Source organism: Ranitomeya imitator, chromosome 1 (genome assembly GCF_032444005.1).
Source record: "Ranitomeya imitator isolate aRanImi1 chromosome 1, aRanImi1.pri, whole genome shotgun sequence".
NCBI classification, from domain to species: domain Eukaryota; kingdom Metazoa; phylum Chordata; class Amphibia; order Anura; family Dendrobatidae; genus Ranitomeya; species Ranitomeya imitator.
Window position 1 is genome coordinate 780,268,816 of NC_091282.1, and position 26,375 is coordinate 780,295,190.

General features: G+C 45.7%; 1 protein-coding gene across 2 annotated transcripts in view; it reads right to left on the reverse strand.

Annotated features, from left to right (window-relative positions):
* Positions 1-331: 331 nt before the first annotated feature.
* Positions 332-26,375, reverse strand: part of CCDC88C (coiled-coil domain containing 88C) — an 87,830-nt gene continuing 61,786 nt past the window's right edge. Inside the window, exons 26-31 of one of the 2 annotated variants that reach the window (XM_069736801.1) lie at positions 25,832-26,020; positions 24,109-24,177; positions 23,761-23,814; positions 4,663-4,961; positions 3,968-4,189; positions 332-2,602 (exon numbers count right to left, since the gene is read on the reverse strand). In XM_069736801.1, coding sequence (XP_069592902.1) covers positions 1,697-2,602; positions 3,968-4,189; positions 4,663-4,961; positions 23,761-23,814; positions 24,109-24,177; positions 25,832-26,020 — 1,739 coding nt within the window. In that variant the 3' untranslated portion in view covers positions 332-1,696. The remainder of the gene's footprint in view (positions 2,603-3,967; positions 4,190-4,662; positions 4,962-23,760; positions 23,815-24,108; positions 24,178-25,831; positions 26,021-26,375) is intronic. The other variant, XM_069736812.1, reaches the window with a different exon arrangement.

Genomic DNA, 26,375 nt, shown 5'->3' on the forward strand with positions numbered 1-26,375 from the left:
ACCTTAAAATTTTACTGCAGCACCACCACTGGTGAAAGGAAGCATTACATAGATTCAACTGAGCTCATCTGCTGTCAATGTAATGTGCGGATGGGATGAGTCTTCTCTATTTGTAGATTATGTGACCTGACATAAACCCCAAATTCAAGGTGGAAGTGAGGAGTTTCTGCTGACAATATTCACTATACGGGTGCACGTAATTTCGACTGTTACGCTAACCACAAGACTAGTAGAATCGGGCGTCACCGATGCATTTAGCGGCCCACCTTGTGAGAGCCAGTGTGTCCTTAAGAGATGGGTTAACCGTCACAAAGGAAATAAACACCAAATATCAGAAACCACACTTTTATTTCCATGTTACAAAGACTGAGGCGGTTTCTATACTTTCGGCTGTAGGAACATACAGTGATTAGTTGGCGAACATTCATATACTGGCTATGAAGACACGAAATAGGTTGCAGCATTACATTGTGACAAAACACCTGCAGCGCTCATCGCAATTCAATAAGGCCACACTTAGCACCACATGGTTTTAGCTCGGGACGATCCTGGCGTGTCTTGGTGACCGGTCAGCGAACAGAATCCAAAAATTAATGAAATGCGGTATTTACAGAGCGAAGCTCTACAGTCCCATCATTTACATGCTATGTACATGGGGAGGCAGCAGGATGGAGACAAAGTGCACACGTGTCCGGGGCAGAGGGGGCGCTCGTAAATGAGGCCTGTTTAGTGAGTGTCTTGTAGATACTTCAACTTTATGTAATCATCTTGATGATGAATTTACAAAAAAAATATACTCTAGTCACAGCTAGAGCTGCTGTCACAAAACTATTTGAGAACTGCATTGTATCCACAAGTGAAATGCACTTCACCCCTAAGTTAGTGGAAAAATGTTGAATGCAGCTATGAGTGTGACTGGAGTGGATGGCATAACCTAGGTACAAGATAATTAATACACAGTGGTATTAAGCTTTGTAGATTGACACCAGCACCTCATGTAATGAGCCGCTCCTAAGCAGATCATCAGTCCGCTATTTGCTTCCACTTGGGTCTGTTTTGGGCATTGACCCGTTTTGTTTGCTTTTGCTCCTATTTCTGATCCAGTACTAAGAATATATTAGCACACCTCCTGAAGAATGACAGAAATAATGTACAAGTCGTTATTACACAGTCATAGACCAGGGAGCTATTGTACACTGCAGACATTCTCCCAATATCTCTATATACAAGAGGGCGGCCAGTGACTGATCCTAGCCCCACAGAATATTCAGTAGTAAATGCATCCAATAAATTAACAATAGTTTCTTTTATGTTAAAATTCAGAATTAATTAATTTGTAGACTAGAAGAAAGTAGATGGAGAAAGTGCAAGATCAGGATGAAGCACGCAGACCTGAGCCGTCATCTCTTCATTCACAATTACTGTCTAATAATGAAGTAGGGAATAAATAAGAGGCGGCTCCTGTAAAAAGAAAGGCGACTGTCCCCACTGACCACGGTGTAGGCACATTAGGACCTGTGCTGCCAATAGTCCCTACCAGCTGCTAATCACAGCTTGGCGATTACACAGGTACCAGCAGCAGCTATGACATGTGCAGCTATTAAGAAGCCCACACTCCAGTGTTTGCTCAGATTTCATACCGTACATAAGAACGATTATAGTCCTATATCCTAATGCCCAGCGTTGTTTCTGCCAGTCACACGCAACCATATTCATACCAGACTGTTTGTGGGTCAACGGTGGAGTCTGGGGAGGCAGGGGTACTCTTTGGGGAGGTTTTGTTGGGGTCATCTTCAGTAGTCACTAAGGGGTGGCAGTCAGACGAACTTGGCGGTGTAGGGTGAACAGTTCCCGTCTGACCTTCCAGCTCAGGGATACTAGATATGGGTCGCACTGGTGAGACCATGGCCACTTCTCCATATCGAGAGCTGGGTCTTGGCCTGCTTCTACTTGCAGTTTGGGCTGAAGTGTACAACTGCTGCAAGGAGCTGCTGGATAAAGCAGGTTGTAGTGTCTTGTTTTCTCTGGAGACCGCCATTGACAGGCGTCGTGTATCTAGTGATCGGGTGCGCAAATCTTCACTTTTTGCTGGGTTGGGTATCCTGTTGGAGTGCTGTCTGTCACTTGTGGAGCCAGTGGGTGTAGATGTTCGTAGGATATGGCTACTAAAGTCTTTTAGCAGAGGCGTTTCGAGCTCTGGTTTCTCCATATTTGTCTGGTCTGAACCATTGGCTTTTAGAAGATCTGCAGTAGCCAAGCTGAAAGCCCTACTCAGAGAGCTGCTCCTGCTGGCTATGGACCCTGGCTGCTGAGGCTCAGGAACTTGCTTGGATGTGGTGACAGGCTGCTGGATTTGGGTCCGTCTAAGAGATGCCAATTGGTTAGTTGCAGGATCGGTCGGTCGCAGGTTCGGCTTCACATATTGGCCTGGCCTCCCAGGTTTGGCCTCTCCGGATAATTTGGCTGATAGATTAACATAGTTTGGCGCTGTGCATTGAAAGTCGGTATAACCAGCCTGGGCAATTGGGCCTCCAAAGTCAGAAGAGTCACCTATCTTCTTGAGATAATTGGCCACCATATCATCCCGACCACTGGTCGCATCCTACACCAAAAAAGAAGAAAAAAAAAAGATAAGTCAGTTGTGTTACAAAGATGGTTATTGCTGGAGCCGGCACCCGAGTACACACCAACTGGAAGTCAAAATATTGCAAAGATATTCTAGTCTACATAAATTATCACTTATCCACTGTCAAGCTCATGGGGAAGCTTTAATGATGTGCAAAGTCTGATCTGAAGCTCCTTGTATGTTGAGAGCATCCTTTTAGTTTTTTTTTTTGTTCTGAACTCTGTACTCGGTTATCTCCAGACAATGACTGGTGGTGTGCGTGCTTGAACTCCGCTACATTGAGACATAGACCTGGCAGAGGCCTGTTCCTGGTGTCGATCTGACCCCCCCATCGATCAGTACGTTATACCTCATCCTATGGATTTGGAATAGCTTACAATCGTGGTGCAGAGTTTACCCTTCCCATTGCAAAGGATGAAATCCGCTCTCATTCTGCACAAAGTATTGTCCTAATGTGATTGTGAAAATGCACTGAAGAGGATAAATTTTAGGTGCAGGCTGAATCTGGACCAAGTCCAGAGATCTATATTCTCTATTTGCAATCATAGCAAGACTTTTGGAGCGCGGCTGTTTTCTTTTGGCATTGTGAGAATGCAAGCAGCAGATTGTGTGAACCCCCTCCAAAAAACCCAATAAGCTGCATTGTACTGGCCCTATATGAAAAATCCGTGACGTGAACATTAACGCTAAGTTGCATTTTGAAATCTCTGTTCACAAAGTCTAGTGCAAGTTCCATCTTTTCTATTTTTCTATTGCCGGTTCCTGCAAAAAACAATAATTGGGCCCTTATTGCACATCCCCTATGAGAATTCAATTCTGGCCACAGAAAATATGCCGTATTCTGAACCCATTGCATAAAGTTGGAGGGCCAGGAAGTTCCGTTCTGCAGTGTGGTTTGTACAACTGAAAGTCGTGTAAAAAAAAAAAAACACGCACATTCACTCCAAAAGTGAACTAAGTTGCAGGCAATATAACCGTCCTATGTGGAGCAGAAGCATCCATGTACCTTGTCCCACAAAATAAAAATTGTCTGTACCACCCTGCAGATCAGGTTCCCTGTAATTCCACTCTTCTTACAATCCCAAATAGTATGGGCAGAACATAAACCAGTCAGGAATGCTAAAACAATTAGAGATTAATAGATTAGTAGATGCCGCATCGCCCAGGGCGAAGAATAGATCGTCCACCTCATACCAACATGTTAATGTGCACACAGAGCTGAGAGAGACCCCCACAGAGGAGTGTCCCAGCAGGTTAATAAAGACCCCTTCACTAGTGAATGTTAGACATGCAGACTTGGTGTGGTGAGGAGATGGAGGACATATAACTGCAGCGGAGTACCCTGGGGATATAAAGCGAGGTCGCTCTTCTGTCGAGGTGTTCCACGTGAGGCCTCCAAGTGCTGTTTTCGATGGATGGCGACGAGGTTCTCGAAGATGACTCTGACGGTTCCTTGAAGTGAAATGTGGGAGATGGGGAAGAAGAGGAAGGGTGTAGGGACTCTGCCTCTAACAGAAACTCCTGAAGGGTGATGAGCTCGCTGTCAATTATATTGTGCTGGCGCTGGAGGAGAGACGGGGGCGTAAGAGCAAGCATTATCAACTTCCCATAGAAAAGCAAACAACGTGGCATCTGCACTTCTGTATTTACAGTTTATCGATGTAGAACATGGAGGAACTCCTATCTTATAACAGAGCTGCTTTCCAGCTAAGTGTCAGGATCCAGGAGCTCCCATCGCCCCTCGCTGGCTCCCATCTGCATAACGCGCAGGCAATGAGGCCGGAACAGGCAAAAGCTGTACCTCCGACTGTAGGACAACAGCGATGGGAAGTGAGAGGCAGTATGATTGTGAATGCAGCTCTGGATGTGACTGCTCTTCTTTTATTTTACACCAAAGTACTATATTTCAGGCTGAAAATCAACATAATATGTACCGTAAGTATTTAAATACTCATAAGTGAAGCATTTAATTCCAGCTCCAGGGGAGTAGCCTGACCATAGCATTTCCATGGTCAGTGTAGTATATAGACACTTACCGTGGGAGGAGACAGCTGATTACTTTCCTCCAGAAACTCTTCTAATGTCACCATTTCACTGCTCGGAGACCCTGATCGCGGCCTCAGCTGTGAGCGGCTCGGCGGTCTCCTCTCAGGATTGGTGCCAGACACCAGACTATTTGGTGTAGAAGTGGTGTCTAGTTTATGGCCAGAACCCAGCATGGTGGAGCTAGTCTGCCCAACATAGCTATCTCGATGTAATGTAGCAGCTTCCCGGGTGGGGACAAAATCATCGCTGCTCATACTGTCTGGTCGTCCTGGAGGGAAACTTGCAGAACCTAGGAGGAAAAATAACAGATTCACCAATAATCCTGTGTCTTGCTCACACTGATAATTTCTGGCTCCTGATAGAAATTCTTATTACATTCTTACAATACAGGCTTGACTCAAAATTTTGTTTTTTTGGCTATTTTAATAAAATATAATCATTGTACAGTTGTCCAAACAATTAAAGTTATAGCCAGCTCATCCAGTCTGCCGTCTTTAGGAGATCTGCTCACTGCCAGGAAGCCGCACGGAGTAGAAATGGGAAAGGCACATCCATGATGCAATAGCCACAGGAAACAAACAAATAATTTCAGCAGATTTTTCCTACTTGGAAATTAAAATCCATTATATTGTATCCTCTCTAAAATATTCCATTTGGCAGAAATCTTTGGTATACACAGGGGGGTCTAAAAAAGGGCATACTGCTGCTTTATGCGTGCAGACAACTTGTTTTGACCTTTTTAGGTCTTCTAGGTCTCAAATATGAGCTAAGCAGTGTCCAAGATAGTAATATACCCTGCTCTTAGGAACTTAGTCCAATTAGGAATCTAGTCATTTACATAATTAAAATAGGGTGTATACCCTTATACTGCAGGGGTAAAACTTTGTTATATGCGGAGTGTGCTGGAATTTAATAAGCATATTGCCCTTTATTTTGTACATATAATATCATATACCGTATTTTTCGGCATAATTTGGGGTGAAAATTGCAGAAAAAAAAGAGTTTTATAAGATGGGGGTCCGTCTTATTGTCCGAATTTAAGGTATCTTACCTGAGGGCTGGCAGTGGCAGAACAGGGTCACAGGAGGCATGGTGGTGGCAGAGGTGAGGTGATGCTGAGGTGCGGAACGGCGTGCACTTGAGCAGGGTCCCTGCCTGCTTGGGTGGGCAACGCCACAGCCTGCTGTCCATGGGGGGGGGGGTTTGCGGCAGTGGTGTGGAGGCGGCAGAGGTGCGGTCACCTCCTCAGGTGAGGTGACGCAGCGGCCTGGTATCCAAGGCCAGCAGCAGAGCCAGGTTAATCACCGGTTTCTCGGTGGTGGTGGCCATCGTCCTGAGGCAGCACATGCGCAGATTGTGTGCTCTGCTTCCCAGGGCTTCAGGAAAATGGCCGCGGGAAGCAGCGCATGCGCAGATGGAAATCTCAGTCTGCGCACGCGCGGCCATTTTCCTGAAGTTCCGAGAAGCAGAGAACTCAATCTGTGCACTCGCGGCCTAAGGAAGATGGCCGCTGCCCCCGAGCAAGCCGTGATTCACCCGGCTCTACTACTCGCCTTGGATACCGGGCCGCGGCGTCACCTCACCTGTGGAAGGGACTCTGCTCACGCCATACCGCTCACCGCGCCTCATCATCCCTGCACCTCTGCCGCTGCCACACCACTGCCACAACCAACTGGGAAAGCCTGCATTCGAACTATAAGACGCACCCCCCATTTTCCTCACAATTTTTTTGGGGAAAAAGTGCGTCTTATAGTCCGAAAAATACGTAATATCAAAATCTGTTGGGTCTGCTAATTTTCACAGACATACTATTAATAAAATTATTCACAAACAGATGAAGACAAAAATTTTCTTTTGACCATCATTTTTAAAATTTTGCCTGTGGTGTTCAATAGAAATAGATATTTGTTAAACAAAATTTATAGTTTACATATTATTATTATTGCATCTATAATATATTAATAACTCATTATGAAAAATAAGATGTATTTGTATCAATCCATTATAGTTCTTATTTTGTAATATTGCATGCTCACATCTCCAATATTGAAGTAGAATATATAAACAAATAAAAATAAATTAATTAACAATTATTAATGGATCTTAGAAGATGCATATTTCATGTGACAAACCTTTAAATATTATTCATTGTTGCCTTCATATAGGCAGGAGTTTTTATATTTTCTACAGCCTTATATCTATCTCTTTATGTCTCCACATTGGAGAGCCGGCTATTCAATATTGGCTAATTAGATCTTGCCTGCTGTTCAGATAATTTGGTACACTGCGTTTCAGTGTGAAGATCCAATAACTGTTCGCTGCCTCGGATTAACCCATGACTCTGCCCTGACCTTCAAACTGCACATCAAAGCCCTTTCCACCTCCTGTTGTCTCCAGCTCAAAAATATCTACAGAACAGTGGCATATCCAGGGGGGGAGGTGGGGTTACAGCTCATTACAGTAATGAATATGCGGCTCCACCTCCCATGGGGGTGGAGCCGCATATTCATTACTGTAATGAGTGGTAACGGTGACCGCTCAGTACAGGAAGAAGTTACCAGTGCCGGGAAGCAGGGACTGCACTGTGCCAGGAGCAGGTGAGTATAATGGGGAGGGGGAGCGCAGCGCTGCGCGATATTCACCTGCTCCTCGTTCCGGCGCCGCTCCGTCAGCATCTTTTGCAGTGACGCTGAGGTCAGAGGGCACGGTGATGTGGTTAGTGCGCGCCCTCTGCCTGAACGTCAGTGCAGAAGACGCTGAAGAAGATGGAGCGGCGGCTGGAACGAGGACAGGTGAATATTGAAAGTGCCGGGGGCCTGAGCGACGGAGAGGTGAGTATGTTATTTTTTTTTTTATTGCAGCAACAGCAAATGGGGCAAGTGTCTGTATGGAGCATCTATGGGGCTATAACGTTTATGCAGCACTATAATGGGGCAAGTGTCTGTATGGAGCATCTTATGGGGCCATAACGTTTGTGCAGCACTATACGGGGCAAGTGTCTGTATGGGGCCATAATCAACGTTTGTGCAGCACTATATGGGGCAAGTGTCTTCATGGAGTATCTTATGGGGCCACTATTAACCTTTATGCAGGATTATATGGGGCTCCTGATTCAATATGGATATTCAAAAACACTTAACTTACTGATGTCTCAATTAATTTTACTTTTATTGGTATCTATTTTTTAACATTATGGGGAATCAGGAATGTACCTTGGCTGGGTCATACAGTTTCAATAGAGTTAAGGTTCAAACGGGTGAGGCTTGGTGATGGCGCCAAACTGATCCTTTGCCCCGGGTGCAGGAAAGGCTAGATACACCTCTGCTACAGAATCTGTCCTTTCCTCAACGCTCAATCTACTAAAATGCTTGTGCATGCCTTCATCATCTCCCGCCTCGACTACTGCAACATCCTTTTCTGTGGCCTCCCTGCTAACACCCTTGCACCTCTCCAGTCCATCATTAACTCTGCTGCCCGACTAATTCATCTCTCTCCTCGCTACTCCACCGCTTCTCTCCTCTGCAAATCTCTTCACTGGCTCCAATTCCATCAGTGTATCCAGTTCAAATTACTAATACTGACCTACAAAGCCATCAATAATCTGTCTCCTCCATATATCTCTGAACTAATCTCCCAATATCTTCCTCACAAAATCTCCGGTCCTCCCAAGACCTCCTACTCTCCTCCACACTTATTCGCTCCTTACCTAATCGCCTGCAAGACTTCTCCCGAATATCCCCCATCCTCTGGAATTCTTTTCCCCAACATGTCTGACTATCAACCACATTCGGATCCTTCAGATGGAACCTGAAAACCCACTTCTTCAGGAAAGCCTACAGCCTGCACTGACCCCACTGCCTCCTCACCACCACTGGAGCTACCGCCTCCCCACCACTGGAGCTGCCACAAGCCCCGACCTACTGTCTCCTTTCCCACCATCCTGTAGAATGTAAGCCCGCAAGGGCAGGGTCCTCTCCTCTCTGTATCAGTCTGTCATTGTTAGATTGCTTACTGCAAGTGATATTTGTATTTTGATGTAACCCCTTCTCATGTACAGCACCATGGAATCAATGGTGCTATAGAAATAAATAATAATAATAATAATGATTGAGTAAAATCCTCCTGCTGTTTCCTCCCCGTGAAGGTTTCTTTATCTTCTCTAAGCCATAAAAAGACAAGTCACTCAGATCCCCTTTATGTTTGTACCAGAAATGTTTGGACACTGTGGAACTACCAATTGCACTCTTTTACTGCATCTGACAGATGTTTACGGATCCTATTTTTTAGCGGACACGTAGTACATCCAATATATTGCAGTTCACAACTATTACATTCAATAGAATAAACTACCGTACATTCGTAGTGTTACAATTGATGAAATTACTGATATGATATTCATTACCATTTTTACTGAAACCATTTTATCTGTTTTTTTGGGGGGTAAACCTACAACACTTACATTTCCTAGCTCCACATTTACAAAAGCCTTTCAGCTCTAACCAAGTTTGAAATTTCTGTTGCCCGACAACATTGTGTACACTAGGTGACAAAATTAACTGGATAGATCCTGCTTTTTTAGCAACAAATCTAATGTTGTTGCTTTTTAGAATCTTCTGTAGATCTTTTTCTTGATTTAGGATAGGTAAATATTTCATAATGATTTTAATTATATTTGCATATTGTGGTGTATATTCTGTACTAACGGTAATGTTTTGTGCATTATTGCTAATAAATAATTTTTTATTATTCTCATTATTTTGCAATAGTTTTTTTCCTATCCACGATCGTAGCTGCTCTATCTAAACTCCAATTTGGGTAATGTCTGGCCTGTATGTAGTCTCTGATATATTTTGGTTGTTTTTTTTCAATCTTATTGGTTTATTTTTTTTTTGCTGTTTCTGCGGGCTCTAATTAATTCTCCCACAGGTATGCTTTTAATAGTGTGGGCTGGATGGCATGAATCAGCATGCAATATTGTATTGGATGCAGTCGGTTTTCTAAATGGAGCAGTGTCTACCTTCTTGGTCTCCAAATTCCCTGAAGGAGAAATGTCCAAGAAATCTATTTTTATGACTATCATGGGCACAAGTAAATTTCAAACTGAAATCATTGATATTAATATATTTTTTGAAGTCTTCTATTAATTCTTTTGGACCTTCTCAAACAAATAATAGGTCATCAATATAATGCCCCATCCACATGATGCGATTTTTAACAGGATTATTTTTATGTGAGGGAAGTTATTGAGAGATTAGTTCAGAGATATATGGAGGAGACAGGTTATGGATGGCTTTGTAGGTCATTATTAGTAATTTGAACTGGATACGCTGAGGTAATGGGAGCCAGTGAAGAGATTTGAAGAGGGGAGAAGCGGAGGAGTAGCGAGGAGAGAGATGAATTAGTCTGGAAGCAGAGTTAATGATGGACTGGAGAAGTGCAAGAGTGTTAGCAGGGAGGCCACAGAGTAGGATGTTGCAGTAGTCGAGGCGGGAGATGATGAGGGCATGCACAAGCATTTTAGTAGATTGAGCGTTGAGGAAAGGACAGATTCTGGAGATATTTTTGAGCTGGAGGCAACAGGAGGTGGAAAGAGCTTGGATGTGCGGTTTGAAGGACAGGGCTGAGTCAAGCAAGGGTTACTCCGAGGCAGCGGACAGTTATTGGATCTTCAAACTGGAAAGCCATGTACCAAAACTGTCTGAATAGCAGGCAAGATCTAATTAGCCAATATTGCATTGCCAGCTCTCCAATGTAGAGACATAAAGAGATAGATAGAAGGCTGTAGAAAATATAAAAACTCCTGCCTCTATGAAGGCAACAATGAATAATATTTTTTTTTTTTTAAATCAGATATTTTTAATTGAACCATAAATATTGCACATAAACAATAAAAGGAATACTTTGTTATCAGCAATATACCAGTGTACAATACTTGTTTTTTTAAAAAAAAGGAAAACATATTTAGTCCCAAACCAAACTCCCACCCCCCTTCCCCCCCCCTCTAGAGACCTGTCAAGAGTCGACCCCCCCTACTTTGTCATATATAAAAGTACAAGAAAAGGAAGATGATTTGTCAATAAACCTCCCAATGGAGCACAAGGTCTTTTAAATCACATTGATTCAAGCCACGGGTTCCACAGCCTGTCAAAGAGGTCCGCCTTGCTCCTCCTAACGTAGATACTCCTCTCCAAAGCAATGATATGGTCCACTTGCTTCATAAAGTCTCTCCTTGTTGGTGGCTCTTCTCTAATCCAGAATTTGGCAATCAACTTTCGCGCGATAAATAACAGTCTGGCAATAACCACTTTATACATCTCATCAGTTATGATCTCCTCAACATAGCCCAAAACACATACCAGGGGATCACGCGGCACAGTGCAACCATATGCCAGTCCCACTTTATTCAGCACCACCACCCAGAAGGAGGACAACCTGGGGCACTGCCATAACATATGAAGGATGCCCGCATCGGACTGCGAGCATCTGGGGCATTCTGAACTAGATCTCAATCCGGCTTTGAATAACATATCCGGAGTTCTATATGCCCTATGAATAACAAATAATTGTGATAGCCTCCCAGGCTCGCTCATTGATATTTTGGGCACATAGTCCAGTACTGATTCCCAATGATCATTATCAATTGCCCCAAGGTCCGCCTCCCATTTCGCCCTTGCTCTAATAGGGTGTTCCTCCAAGAAAGAGAACAAAAGGAATTCGTATATTCCCGAGATCACCCCCTTCGTGCCACCCCCTACAAGGATAAAATCTAGCATTAGGTCCACCTGTATTTCAACGGGTCCTCTCCTACACTGTGCCCGATGCGCATGTGAAAGACGGCGGTATTGAAACAACTCAGAGTCCGGTAGTAAAAACTCCTCCTGCAATGCCTCAAAATCTCTAATTCTGCCCTGATGTAGAATCTGGCCCATCCGAGAGATGCCTGCCTCCCTCCAATTATGAAATCCCTCCATCTGTCTAAACTCCTGTAGGACACAGTTATTCCAAATGGGTGAGAATCTAGTGAGTGCGTGCACAACCCTAATCCCCTTAACTTTGTCCCAAACCTTATGGATGAGCCTAATAGTACAAAATTTAGAGCCCTTCTCTCGGAAATGTCCCCCCTCCAGACCCTCACTCAACACCTTCGTCCCAATCAGTGATCTCAGGCTGCAAGGTGCCCGCGTCCCACCTACCACATCTCCCCATCCCTTGAAATGCTGGCACTGTGAAGCCAAAAAATACAACCACGGATTAGGCAATGCCACCCCTCCCTCCGTCTTTGGTCTCTGTAGAGTTTCCTGTTTAAATCTGGGGCTCTTTCCACCCCAAATCAATTCCCCAAACAAAGATCTAATCCTCCGAAACCTATTCTGCGATATCCATATAGGGGAGTTGTGCAGCACATAAAGTAGTTGTGGCATCACAATCATCTTTATCAAGTTTATCCTGCCGATTACTGATAAATGTAACTTCCTCCACGCCTGGACCTTAGTACGTATCCTCCGCAGAAGAGGTGCCAAATTCAGTTCCTCAAAGCTAGTCAAAGGGAGAGTGATCTGAATCCCCAGGTATTTAAATTTATCAACTAGCTTCAACCTTGTAGAAGAAACCTCCCCACCACCGTCCCCGCTATCCCCATCTATCAACATCATATTCGATTTGTCCCAATTGATCCTTAGGCCCGAGTAACTACCAAATTCCTCAATAATGGCTTCCGTCTTAACCAGGGTCTCCTCAGAATCCTCCAAGAATAGCAGAATATCATCAGCGTACAACGCTACTTTTTCCTCTGCCTCCCCGTATATAAAACCCCTCACCTCCCGGGAACCTCTGATCTTCGCAGCAAGGGGTTCCACCGCCAACGCAAAGAGCAGCGGGGACAAAGGGCAGCCCTGTCTAGTACCTCTAGACAATGAAAAGGTCTCAGAGAGAGCGTTATTCACTCTAATTTTGGCTACCGGAGAAGAGTACAACAGCTGCACCCATGAAATAAATTTAGGTCCAAACCCCATTCGTTCCAGTACTGACCACAAATAGCTCCACTCCACGCAATCAAAAGCCTTATGGGCGTCTAAGGATACCACAACCCGTCTTCCGACATTGTCAGAGGGGATTTGCAAATTTAAAAATAACCTTCTCAGATTGAGTGCCGTTGATTTGTTGGGCATAAAGCCTGACTGATCAGGGTGAACCAGTCTGTCAATCACCCTGGATAACCTATTTGCCAGAGCTTTTGCCAGAATCTTGATGTCGGCCGTCAAAAGTGAGATTGGTCTATAGGATTCTGGTAGTTGTGGGTCCTTATCGGCCTTAGGTATAACGACCACAATAGCCTCTCTCATTGATGAAGGTAGCTCCCCTCTTTCCAGTGAACTATTATACACCTCCGACAATCTGGCCAACAATGTTTCTTTCAGTACCTTGTACACCTCGGCTGGAATACCGTCCGCCCCCAGAGCCTTACCCCCAGCAACCCCCGCCAAAGCAGCTCCCAATTTTTCCTCCCCAATCGGCTCCTCCAACTCCTCACATTCTTCTCTGCTCAACCTAGGCAGGTCAATCCCCTCCAAGTAACCCATCATGTCCTCAGCCCCCCTCTCCACACTAGAAGTATATAGTTTATCATAGAATTTCCCAAACACTTCCAGAATCTGCTCCCCCCGAGTAGCCAATGTTCCATCCTCCCTCTTAATGGAGTAGACGTGCGAGGAATCCCTTTGTGCGGATGCCACTACCGACAGTAAATGCCCCACCTTTTCCCCCTCCGAATAGAAAGATGCTCTTTGAAAAGCCCGCAATCTCTCCGCCTTTCTCAGATACAATTGATTGACCTCCTGTTGAGCCTTCCTCATCCGACTCTGAGACTCCCTAGAGCAATGGGCCCCCAATGCCGCCTCAGCTTCCTTCAGTTCCTCCAGGACAGCTTGATCCTGTGTTCTAGTCCTAGTCTTGTGTCGTGATATGTCCCGAAACAAAATACCCCTCAAATACGCCTTCATAGTGTCCCATACTACATGGCATTCCGCACTACCCTCATTGAAACAATGAATAATATTTAAAGGGAACCTGTCACCAGTTTTTTTGCCTATTAACTAAAAATATCATCTAATAGAGTGTGAGCTATACATTCCCAAACTACTTGTGAAACCCCCCCGACTCCCCATGAATCCCCCATAAGAACCTTTTATATTTCTCCCACACTGTATGGAAATATCCTCGGTCCGGTCCGATGGGCGTTTGTTCTGGACCCTCTCCCCACCCCAAAGCGGGCAGATTCAGAATGAACCCAGAAAAATTCCCAACCATAGTCATGATGGGGAAAGTTTGGCAGAAAATTAAACAGTGGAGGGGGGTAAGAGAATTTATACGATATGCATCAATTTGGTTTGACCATAGAATGGCGGAGCTCATGAGATTGTGGGGATTTGGTCAGTGGAGGCATATTGGCATTTGGTTCCTGTCTCAGTTGTTCGATGGTGGTATTATCAAAACATTTGAAATGCTCAGGAATGAGATTCCTTTGAGCCAGAAGATGTTTTTCCAGTAGCTGCAGCTGAGACATGACCTAAATAAACAAGACGAAGTGTCGCGTGTGGTTCTGCAGTCAGATAGTTTGTTGAACCTCATAGGACCTCAGAGTAACACGAGGGGTTCATCACTAATGTACAGGGGCCTGTTGGACACTTTTTATCGAGACATCGGTTAATGTTGAGGGAAAAATGGATGGCGGACCTGGGTCCTTTATCAGAGTCCTTTATGGGATTCCATATTACAATATATTCCCAAGGTTTTTTTAAGTGAGGCTAAACGGGTGTCACAGTTATATTTAGTTTATAGAGTGTACTGGACCCCGTTATGGATGATGAAGGCAGGACTGAGAGGAGACTCAAAGAGCCCAAGCTGTTCTGAGGAAGGAGCCGACCTTCTACACATGATGTGGTTGTGTTCTCGCCTTCAGCCCTTTTGGGTGAAAGCGCTCAATCTGATTCAAGAAGTGATGGGGTAAATATTGTGCGTTCTCCGCTGACTTGCCTCTTTTAATGTGAGGTTCATATCGCTACGGATGAATGTGGGAGGCTGGCTATTGCAAGATTGCTATATGCGGCTAGGAAGCTTATTGCGATGCATTGGCTAGATGAAAAACCACCAGTCAAAAAAGAATTTGTGAACAAAATAAGCTTTATCGTCCTCATGGAAAGGAATATCTACATTAAGAGAGGTCAACGTACAAAATTCGAAAATGTGTGGGGCGGATGGATGGATTATCCGGTTGTGGCGTCTGCTGAGCTATTGCAGAGTAGGTTGGGAGTCGTTTAATTGCTTCTGTAAAGCTGTGTATAAATTGATCAAGAGGAGATGTATCAGTTTGATAATAAAGAATATTGGGGTGGAGATCGGGGGAGGTAGGGAGGGAGTTACCGGGTAAGGGTGTTAGTTCTGGTTAAAGAAAAACAGGATTTTTTGGTTGCTTACCATAAAGGCCATGTTCACACGTTCCTGATTTCCCTGCTGTTTTTTCTGCACTAAAAACCGCAGCTCTTGGCAGAAAACGCAGGTGCGTTTTTTGGTGCTTTTTGGTGCGTTTTTTGATGCGGTTTTTAGTGCAGTTTTTTATGCAGTTTTCTCTGCAGAGTCTGTGTGTTTTCTAGGAAGTTTTTTTAGGGTTAAAATGGCTGAAAATACCCTAACCCTACCCCTAACTGTAGTGGGGGAAAAAAAAAATAAAAAAAATTCTTTATTTTATTATTGTTACTACCTATGGGGGTGATAAAGAGGGGGGGGGGGGCATTTACCTTTTTTTATTTTGATCACTGTGAGGTTATCACAGTGATCAAAATGTGCCTGGAACGAATCTGCCGGCCGGCAGATTCGGCGGGCGCACTGCGCATGCGCCCGCCATTTTGGAAGATGGCGGCGCCCAGGGAGAAGACGGCCGGACGGACACCGGGAGGCCCGGTAAGTATAAGGGGGGGGGAGATTAGGGCACGGGGGGGGGGGGGGGGGGGGGAGTCGGAGCACGGGGGGTGGCATCGGAGCATGGGGGGTGGGATTGGGGCACGGGGGGACAGCCACACTCCGCCCACGCACTTCCTGCTGCAGCGGTTCTGCATAACAAACCGCAGAAAACCCGCAGATATTTTTTTCGTCTGCGGGTTTTACTGCGGGTTTGACCTCACAATGGAGGTCAATGGGTGCAGAACCGCTGCAGTTCCGCAAAAAGAAGTGACATGTAACTTCTTTTTTACCGCAGCTATTCAGCGCGGCTTTTTTCGGGATTTTCCGCAATGTGGGCACAGCAGTTCCTGTTTTCCATAGGGTACATTGTAATGTACCCTGCATGGAAAACAGCTGCGGACCCGCAGCGGCAAAATCGCGGCGGTTCCGCATTAAAAAAAGGATTGTGTGAACATGGCCAAAATCTGTTTCTCGGAGCCTTCACTGGGGGACACAGGAACCATGGGTGTGTGCTGCTGCCACTAGGAGGCTGACACTATGCATAAAAAAGTTAGCTCCTCCTCTGCAGTGTACACCCCACTGACTGGCATTATGAACTTCAGTTAGTGAGAAAGCAGTAGAAGAAAAAACAATAAAGGTTGAAATAACATAACCACCAACATGAGAACATGAGGGAAGTTTGCAGTTACAAGATGAACACGCAAAGTGTTTGACTAAGGCCGAGGAAGAAGTAGGAGGGCGAGAGCGACATCCCTTAGAATTCGACATGATGAATGGGTCCCTGACGAATGCCAGACGGTTAGGGGACAGGAGGGCAGAGGAGAGTGTCAGTCTGCTGAGCAGAGCTACTCACGGCGGGCGAAGCGTTTTCCAGATGGAAGGCTGCATGACTTTGAAGATGTTATCCAGGAACGATGGTGCTTCACTACGGGCTTGTGAGAAACTCTCCTGTTCGGTGCTGCAGAGCTGACAGAAGACCGCCAAGAACACGGACGCAAGGATTCGCGCTCTTTGAAGGAGGCGGAGCAAGCGTTGCTGGCGCCGAAAAGAAAACTACAGCGGCGCAGGAGAAAGTGGACGGGGCTAACCGCCAGGTCAGTAGCGACAAGATGGCGCCGGTGGGCGTAGCTCGCCAAAATAAACCAGGTTTTTCTCCCGCCCGAGGAGAAAAGGAAGTGGGCGGAGTCGCAGCCGAAAGTAGGCCCCGGGAGAAGCCGGGGCCTAAATTAGAAGCCGACAATCGCCGGAGTAGGCCGCGGTACCAGAAAAGGTGCAGCCGCTGGGGAAAGCGGCGCAACTGCCTGCAAGGCTGCCGCGCCAGGAAAGAGGAAGGTGCGGATGCAGTAACAGCAGCACGGCTGCCTGTAGGGTCGCCACGCCGCTCAGAGCAAGGTGCGTCCGCAGGAAAAAAAGGCAGTGCGGCCGCCTGTAACAGTGCGGCCGCCTGTAACAGTGCGGCCGCCTAGAGGAAAACAGCGCGGCCGCCCACAAGGGCCGTCGTGCGAATGGAGCCATAACTCTCGCCCCATATATCCCCGCACGTAGAAAAGGACAATAAAAGAGGCATATTTCCCCGCCCTGCGACAAGGAATCCCCCGGAAACCCCCCATGACCATCCCGACTTGAGGAGGGATCCAGGTACCTGAGGGAAGGGTAAAGTGGAATACTCACCTAAACATCCCACACAGTGCCGTTACTAGCCTCAAACCGGTGAAGGTATCAGACGTCCGGGGAGCTGGTGATGGACGTCCTGGTCTCCTCCAACTGACAGGCTCTGGTGGGCGAGTGGGTGGGGGACGGAGCTACGACCGGTCTTCTGAGCACAATTGTGTGCTAGGGGTCTTTAGTCCTGCTGTCGGATCTATGAGGATACGGGGTAGCAGTACATGCCGTACTCATAGTCCGCATTGTGGGACTACAGTTGTGACTATTCACACTGTATCCCTCCGGAAAACTGAAAGAAAACGACGCACGTTGAGGTAGATAAGGGTCTAATAAAAGACCCGTGTCCACCTCCTACCGACACTAAGCTAAACTGAAGTTCATAATGCCAGTCGGTGGGGTGTACACTGCAGAAGAGGAGCTGCATAGTGTCAGCCTCCTAGTGGCAGCAGCATACAAGCATGGTTCCTGTGTCCCCAATGAGGCGGTAGGGAAAATGTATTAATCTGCTTTGAATTTTTGTATATGTCTGGATTTGTGTCAGACTGTGTTAGAATCTGGATACATGCTTTAATAAAAAAAAAAGAATAAAAACCACAAACGTGTGAACCCCAAAATTATAACTTTTAGTTAGAACGTTAAAACAGAAGACATTGTAAGTCTATACAACCCCTGGCAAAAATTATGAAATCACCCTGTAAATTTTTATACCCAAAACTAGCACCTTCATCAAATTTGATCTGCTTGTTAGTCTGCATGAAAAAAAAAAGAGTGATCACGCCTTGGAGAGCTGTTGCACCAAGTGGACTGATGTGAATCATGGCTCTAACATGAGAGATGTCAAATGAAACAAAGGAGAGGATTATCAAACTCTTTAGGCTACTTTCACACTAGCGTCGGTATGGGGCCGTCGCCATGCGTCGGCCCAACGTACGTTGTCAAAGAAATGAACAACGGGGGCAGGGATTTCAATGCATCCGCTGCCCCATTGTAAAGTCCGGGGAGGAGGAGGCGGAGTTTTTTTGTGCCGAAGGTCCGCCAAAACCCTCGGCACATTGGAACGACCCTCGGTAGTTGGAAAGACATCATTGGTTGTGTACTTGAAAACGGGAAAAAAATTCCAAGTGCGGTGAAATTGCAAAAAAAGGGCAATCCCACACTGTTTTTTTGTTTGGCTTTTTTGCTAGGTTCACTAAATGCTAAAACTGACCTGCTATTATGATTCTACATTACATTACGAATTCATTCACACCAAACATGTCTAGGTTCTTTTTTTATCTAAGTAGTGATAAAAAATTCCAAAATCTGCTTTTAAAAAAAATAAAATGATCTTGACGTTTTCAATGATACCACTTATGTGCAGATACGTTCTTTTGATCGCCCGTTATTGCATTTTAATGCAATGTCACAACGACCAAAAAAACAATTCTGGCATTTCGATTTTTTTTTCTCGCTACGCCGTTTAGCGATCAGGTTAATCCCTTTTTATTAATAGATCGGGCGATTCTGAATGCAGCGATATCAAATATGTGTATGTTTGATTGAATTTTGGCATGCTTCAATAGCCTCCACGGGAGGCTAGAAGCTGCAACAACTTGATTGGCTCTGCTACATAGAGGCGATGCTCAGATCGCCTCTATGTAGCAGAATTACTGCATTGCTATGAGTATGAGCGCCGACCACAGGGTGGCGCTCATAGCAATCCGGCATCAACAACCATAGAGGTCTCAAGGAGACCTCTGGTTGTTATGCCGAGGACCGATGACCCCCAATCATGTGACGGGAGTCAGCGGTGCGCGTATTTCCGGCCCGATGGCCGGAAACGCGTATTAGAGCTTGACAGTGGCATTTAACTAGTTAATGGCCGTGGGCGGATCGCGATTCCGCCCGTGCATATTGCGGGCACATGTCAGCTGTTCAAAACAGCTGACATGTCCCGGCTTTGATGCGGGCTCACCGCCGGAGCCCACATCAAAGCGGGGGTACTGCCATTGGACGTACTATCCCATCCAATGGCAGTAAAGGGTTAAGGGAAGGTAACAAACCGGGGGGCAGCCTCTCTAATGGCAGCAATATCCATGATACCGAAACCAAGCTCAGACCACTTACTGTGGTCTAACTACAGACCAATATTCCTTATCAATATAGACCTCAGCTCTTAAGGTACCTTCACACACAGCGATGCTGCAGCGATACCGACAACGATGTCGATCGCTGCAGCGTCGCTGTTTGGTCGCTGGAGAGCTGTCACACAGACCGCTCTCCAGCGACCAACGATGCCGGTAACCAGGGTAAACACCGGGTTACTAAGCGCAGGGCCGCGCTTAGTAACCCGATGTTTACCCTGGTTACCAGCGTAAAAGTTAAAAAAACAAACACTACATACTTACCTACCGCTGTCTGTCCCCGGCGCTCTGCTTCTCTGCTCTGGCTGTGAGCGCCGGGCAGCCGGACAGCACAGCGGTGACGTCACCGCTCTGCTTTCCGGCCGCTGTGCTCACAGCCAGAGCAGAGAAGCAGAGCGCCGGGGACAGACAGCGGTAGGTAAGTATGTAGTGTTTGTTTTTTTAACTTTTACGCTGGTAACCAGGGTAAACATCGGGTTACTAAGCGCGGCCCTGCGCTTAGTAACCCGATGTTTACCCTGGTTACCAGCGAAGACATCGCTGAATCAGCGTCACACACGCTGATTCAGCGATGTCAGCGGGACGTCCAGCGACGAAATAAAGTTCTGGACTTCTAGCCCCGACCAGCGACATCACAGCAGGGGCCTGATCGCTGCTGCGTGTCACACTGAACGATATCGCTAGCCAGGACGCTGCAACGTCACGGATCGCTAGCGATATCGTTTAGTGTGAAGGTACCTTTAGCTAAAATTCTGTCTCAGCGCCTAAACTCGGGCCTAGGATTCCCAATACACAGAGACCAGGTTGGCTTTGTTCCCTGTAGACAAGCCTCAGACAACATACGAATAATCTCCCACCTACTGCACCTCTGCAAGCAGCGTAACCTAGCGAGTATGCTATTATCGCTTGATATTAACAAAGCCTTCGACTATCTCTTGGCAATACCCATTTGCAGTCTTACATAAATGGAAGTTCCCTGATCATTTTTTTTCATGGATCCATGCTCTATATAGTTCCCCTTCGGCTGAGGTTCGATATAATGGCTTCTCCTCGGCGTTTTTTTCTATTAGAAGAGGCACTCGCCCCCATCACCTCTATCATTCCTTCTTGCAATTGAACCATTAGCTATCCATCTTCGAATAGCGCTAATATACAAGGTATAGAAATTGCATCAGTTTCACACAAGCTTTTTATGTTTGCAGATGATATATTACTTCTCCTATCAGCTCCACAGACATCTTTGCCAGCCCTACTCCTATCCCTTAGTAATTTTGAATGAATTTCCAGCCTACAGATTAACCAATCAAAATCGTATGCCATGAACATCTCTTCCTGCAACTATTATCCCACAGCTCCAACCAGACTTCCTTTTCAATGGGCACTAACCACCTTCAATAGTTGGGAGTGAATCTGACAGCCAATCTTGACTCCCTCTTTTCAGCCAACTATCCTCAATTGTTTCGCAAAATTGGCTCGCTACTTCAAACATGGGAGAAGTTACATCTTTCCTGGCTAGGCCATGTACGTGCACTTAAGATGACTATACTCCCCAAATTGCTTTACTTATTTAGAGTTTGGCCAATCCCTGTCCCTTCGCACTACCTCAAAACAGCCCAATGATTAGTTAATACTTTTATTTGGAGGGTTGGCCCCCCTAGGGCTAACAGAGCCACTCTTTATCGACATTGTTTAAAGGGAGGTCTGGGAGTTCCCCGATCTCTCTAAATACTACCAAGCAGACCAACTAGCCCAATTAACCTTATACTATGCCTATTCGGAACCACCCCTGTGGCGTTCACTGGACGCTCCTGAATGTCACCCATGTACCCTCGATGCCTTGATATGGATCCTCCCAGCTCAACGTAGGCAAATTTCGAATCCCATCATAGCACATTCCCTTAAAATTTGGGACTCACTGAAATATTCTTCACAGTCAATTTCTCTTTTTTGCCCTTCGCCCCCCTCTGAGGTAATACTCAATTTCCCCCTTGGGAACTTCTGTTCATGGGTTGTAGCAGGGATGACTAGAGTCCACCAACTCTTCAATGTTGATGGAATTATTCCATTTCTAGCCCTGCAGGAAAAATATAATTTCCCCCTCAGAGAAGTGTTTCGTTATCTACAACTTAAGAACTTTGTCACTTCACTGTTAAGGAACTCTATTCCACCTTATAAATTTACTCCTTTTGAGCAAAGATGCCACCAAAATCCACACGCCCCAGGCACTATATCACTTTTTTATTCCCACATTAACTCCCCCTCACATAGGTGTTGCTTAAACTTCTCTTCCTGTTGGGAGTCAGATATTGGTTCCACTCTAACCGACTCAGAATGGTCTCAAATTTGGTCCTCCTCTACTGGAGGAATACTAAACACCTTAATGTTGGAAACAAATTATAAGGTGCTGACTAGGTGGTCCCTCACCCCAGCTAGAGTGGCCAAGGCAGTCGCTAACTACTCCCCCAACTAGTTTAAAGGGTGCGACTCCACAGAAGATCTGTTCCATATATGGTGGTTATGTCCGATAGTATGTAGATTTTGGTTCGGCGTATACCACCTTATCTTCTCTATTACAAATGTTGACCTAAAAAAAAAAACCTTGGGAAGCTTTACTTAATAAATGTATTCTCAATGCCCCTATTCACACTAAAACACTTATTGCATTTATATTTCTAGCAGCCAAACAAACCATAGCATTGGCCTGGAAAAACACAGTCCTAGACCTATGATTAATGAAAAATTATCTGCCATACTTACAGACAAAGTTCACAAATTTGAGAAACTATGGCTTCCCTGGGTGGAATATGCCAATTATACCCCCTTTGCCACACTCGTATTTTGTCTAACCGCTCCAGATTCCCCTGACTCTAGTTGAGTCACTTAACTGGAATTGGACAGAATACACACTCCTCTTTGGGCTTCTTTTCCCCCTTCCTTACCCTCTTAGCTAATTGCTTGTTTTCCCCTTTATAACTATCCTTTTAAAATATGTCTGTATTAAGGTTTTCAATATTTACCTTGTTTATAAAATTCAATTTATTGCTGAAAAAAAAAAAAATATTGCAAACTGCCGTTGTAGTGACCATTGCGCTACAGTCACCAGTACATTATACCCAGCCCGTGCTTCTGGAGGGATGCACCCGTTAGTTAGGCGGGCTCTCATCGCTTCAGAAATGCCAAACGTGGGCACAATATGTGGTTTAGGCACACTGCGGCTCAGAAGGGAGGGGGCATTTGGATTTGAGAGCAGAGAATTTGTTGAATTTCTTTTGGCGGGTGAGGAGCCATTTCTCTTTTCCAGAGCCTTTGTACTACCAGTAACATGGAAGCCCCTATATTTCCGTTAACAGATGACAGACCTGAGTGAGGACTTGCTTTTTTTGTGGATTGAGTTGAAGCTTTTATTGGTAACATTTTACACAACGTTTGGGATCACATTTATCTGGTGCTCTACGCTGGACACTTTATTAATTTTTTTTTTAACTTTTTTACTTTATCCCACTATGGAACTATCATTTTTTTGAAGGCTGATTGCTGGTATAGCATGAGGATGCAGGAGCATCCCTATGCTATGCAAACTGTCAGCACAGCACTGACAGGCAAACTTGCTGATCATGCCATGAAAATGATCAACAACTAGCTCTGGTGACCCGGATGTCGTCGGGTCACCATGACAATGATCGGGACCCTGCGGGGGTCTCCGATCCAAGGACAGAGGGGGCTTGCTTCCCTCTGCCTGCTCCTGAAACGCTGCGATCGAGTTTGGTCACAGCATTTAGGGGGTTAAAGTGCTGGGAGCTGTGCGGTACGGCTCCTGGCACTGAATGCCAGGTGTCAGCTGTCAGAATCGGCTGACACCCAGCGGCGATCACGCGCACACAGAGGCTCTCAGTTCAGTAAGTACCAGGTCACAAGGACGTATGGATACGTCTCGGGTGAGAAAGGGGATATAATTATTACACCTACTACATATTGGGATAGGATCTTGAAGATGGGAATACACATTTAAGTTTCAACATTTTAAATATCCACCTGCAATAAGTGAAAGGAAAGATTTGTGAATAAGGCTCAGTGTAGCTGCCACGGACAGTATCTAATGCAGTTAGAAAAAAAATGCAGATTTGGGACACATTTTGAATAAGGGTGAATTTTTTGTTAACATTGACAGCATCAATTAGCAGGCTGCTGATGTCATATTGTCAGCGCAGATTACTGCACGTGTTCAGAGATACGTGAAAATCCCAGTCACAAGGTTGCTGCAGTAATACACACATTAATTGGACTTGTTACTACTTCATCTAGTCTGGACAGTTTGCAATTCAGGAGTCATTAGTGTTCACTCACCTTTCAGCGTCAGCGGGGAGCTGCCTGTGGAAGTGCTACTGTTGGGCCGAGGGACTAGAAAGAAAAATCTAGTTTTAATAAGGATACGATAGTAGTAACATGTTTCATATGAACTTCTAAACACAGAAACCACATCAGGAAGCCACACCGAATCCACAGCAGAAACCTGAGGCCGTGCCGTGACTTTCTGCTGCTGTTCCATGTAAACTTCAGTCCTTTTTGCAAACAAAGATTTTTTTTGGTCAACATCAGAAATTTAGATCCAACATGTCCCCAAAGATCGGCAACAACTTATTATTTTACTGAAACCACAAGTCTACAAAAATTAGCATAAAAAAATAACATTACCACAAAGTCCTCCAGGGCTGCGCTCATTATCCGGAAACTGTTCAAATGGGTTCTCATCAGAATTGTTACCTAAATATAAAAAAAATCAGATATTTTACAAAGAAAGCCAAAAAAGTAATCACCAAAATTTAAAGGGAATCTGTCTTCTCATTTTGCTGCTACAAACTGCGACCACCGGCATCAGGGGCTTATCTACAGCATTCTGTAATGCTGTAGATAAGCCCCGATGTTACCTGAAAGATGAGAAAAAGAGGCAAGATTATACTCCCCCAGGGGCGGTCGCGATGCGGTCCGGTCCGATGGGTGTTGCAGGTCTTGGTCCAGCAAATCCCATCTTCATATGATGACGTCGTCTTCCTTGCTTCTGTAGCGGCTCCTGCGCAGGTGTACCGATTTGCCCTGTTGAGGGCAGAGCAAAGTACTGCAGTGCGCATGCGCTGGGCCTCTCTGACCTTTCCTGGCGCCTGCACACTGCAGTACTTTACGCTGCCATCAACAGGGCAGACAAAGTACGCCGGAACCGAGACAGCAGCAAAGAAGAGGACGTCATTGTATGAAGATGAGAGGCGCCGGACCCAGACCATGACGCCCATCGGGCCGCCCCTGGGGGAGTATAATCAAACTTGTTTTTCTTATCTTTCAGGTTAAAGTACCTTCACACATAACGATATCGTTAACGATATCGTTGCTTTTTGTGACGTAGCAACGATATCGTTAAGGAAATCGTTCTGTGTGACAGCGACCAACGATGAGGCCCCTGCTGGGAGATCGTTGGTCGCTGAGGAAAGTCCAGAACTTTATTTCGTCGCTGGACTCCCTGCAGACATCGCTGGATCGGCGTGTGCGACACCGATCCAGCGAGGTCTTCACTGGTAACCAGGGTAAACATCGGGTTACTAAGCGCAGGGCCGCGCTTAGTAACCCGATGTTTACCCTGGTTACCAGCGTAAAAGTAAAAAAAAACAAACACTACATACTTACCTACCGCTGTCTGTCCCCGGCGCTGTGCTTCTCTGGTCTGGCTGTGAGCGTTGGTCAGCCGGAAAGCAGAGCGGTGACGTCACCGCTCTGCTTTCCGGCCGCTGTGCTCACAGCCAGTGCAGGAGGAGTGCAGAGAAGCAGAGCGCCGGGGACAGACAGTGGTAGGTAAGTATGTAGTGTTTGGTTTTTTTACTTTTACGCTGGTAACCAGGGTAAACATCGGGTTACTAAGCGCGGCCCTGCGCTTAGTAACCCGATGTTTACCCTGGTTACCCGGGGACCTCGGGATCGTTGGTCGCTGGAGAGCTGTCTGTGTGACAGCTCTCCAGCGACCAAACAGTGACGCTGCAGCGATCGACATCGTTGTCGGTATCGCTGCAGCGTCACTGAGTGTGAAGGTACCTTTACATCGGGGGCTTATCTACAGCATTACAGAGTGCTACAGATAAGCTCCTAATGGTGGTGGCCGAAGATAATAGCAGCAAAATGAGGTGACAGATTCCCTTTAAGTGAAATGGTAGTTTACATGAGTCGTCAACCCTACACATTTCAGTGAGATTTGCATATGACATTATGTGCATGTGGGTCCTTCTTCCACCACCAAGAGCAGTATGAGTTAGTCTATGGGGAGCCATTACCATTGAGCCTTAGGAAAATGTCGCACATAACCCAACCCCAACAGTACCCTCCCCATTATTAATGCACACTTGCCTATCTCTACAGGAGCTGCTCCAATACTCACCCTTCCATCTACCTGGCTGCTGAGACCTCAGACTTGTCGCCGGGCTCAAGTGAATTGCAGATGTGGAGAAGGCCCTGGAGCCAGCTTCTATCCTCCGTGAGCGAGAAGTCCGCTCTGAGCCCTCCATCTCCTCACTGCTGCAGCCATGATAAGATTTACGATGCTCCTTATGACCAACATCAACCAGGACTAAAGAACCAAAGAGCACACGATCTAGTGAGCAGATGGTATACAGTATACAAGGAGGCCTGACGCAGCGCACGGCGGCAGATACTGACACATAAGTGCATCATGCTGGAAACCATGTATCCAAGAGATTTAGACAATGTAACAAGTGGAATAAAATTTTCTCTTCAATGTATTTGTAACTTCTCATTGTATGTCAGCCAATTACAGAACAATATAACCCCCCATATGTTACCACTCTAAAGAAGGGAGATACTGCAAAGTCTACAGCTGCACTTATGTCCATAGAGGACGTGCACACAGGAGATAGATCTACAGTGGTGTCTATTCACACTCTGAAGAAACATTTCCACAATGT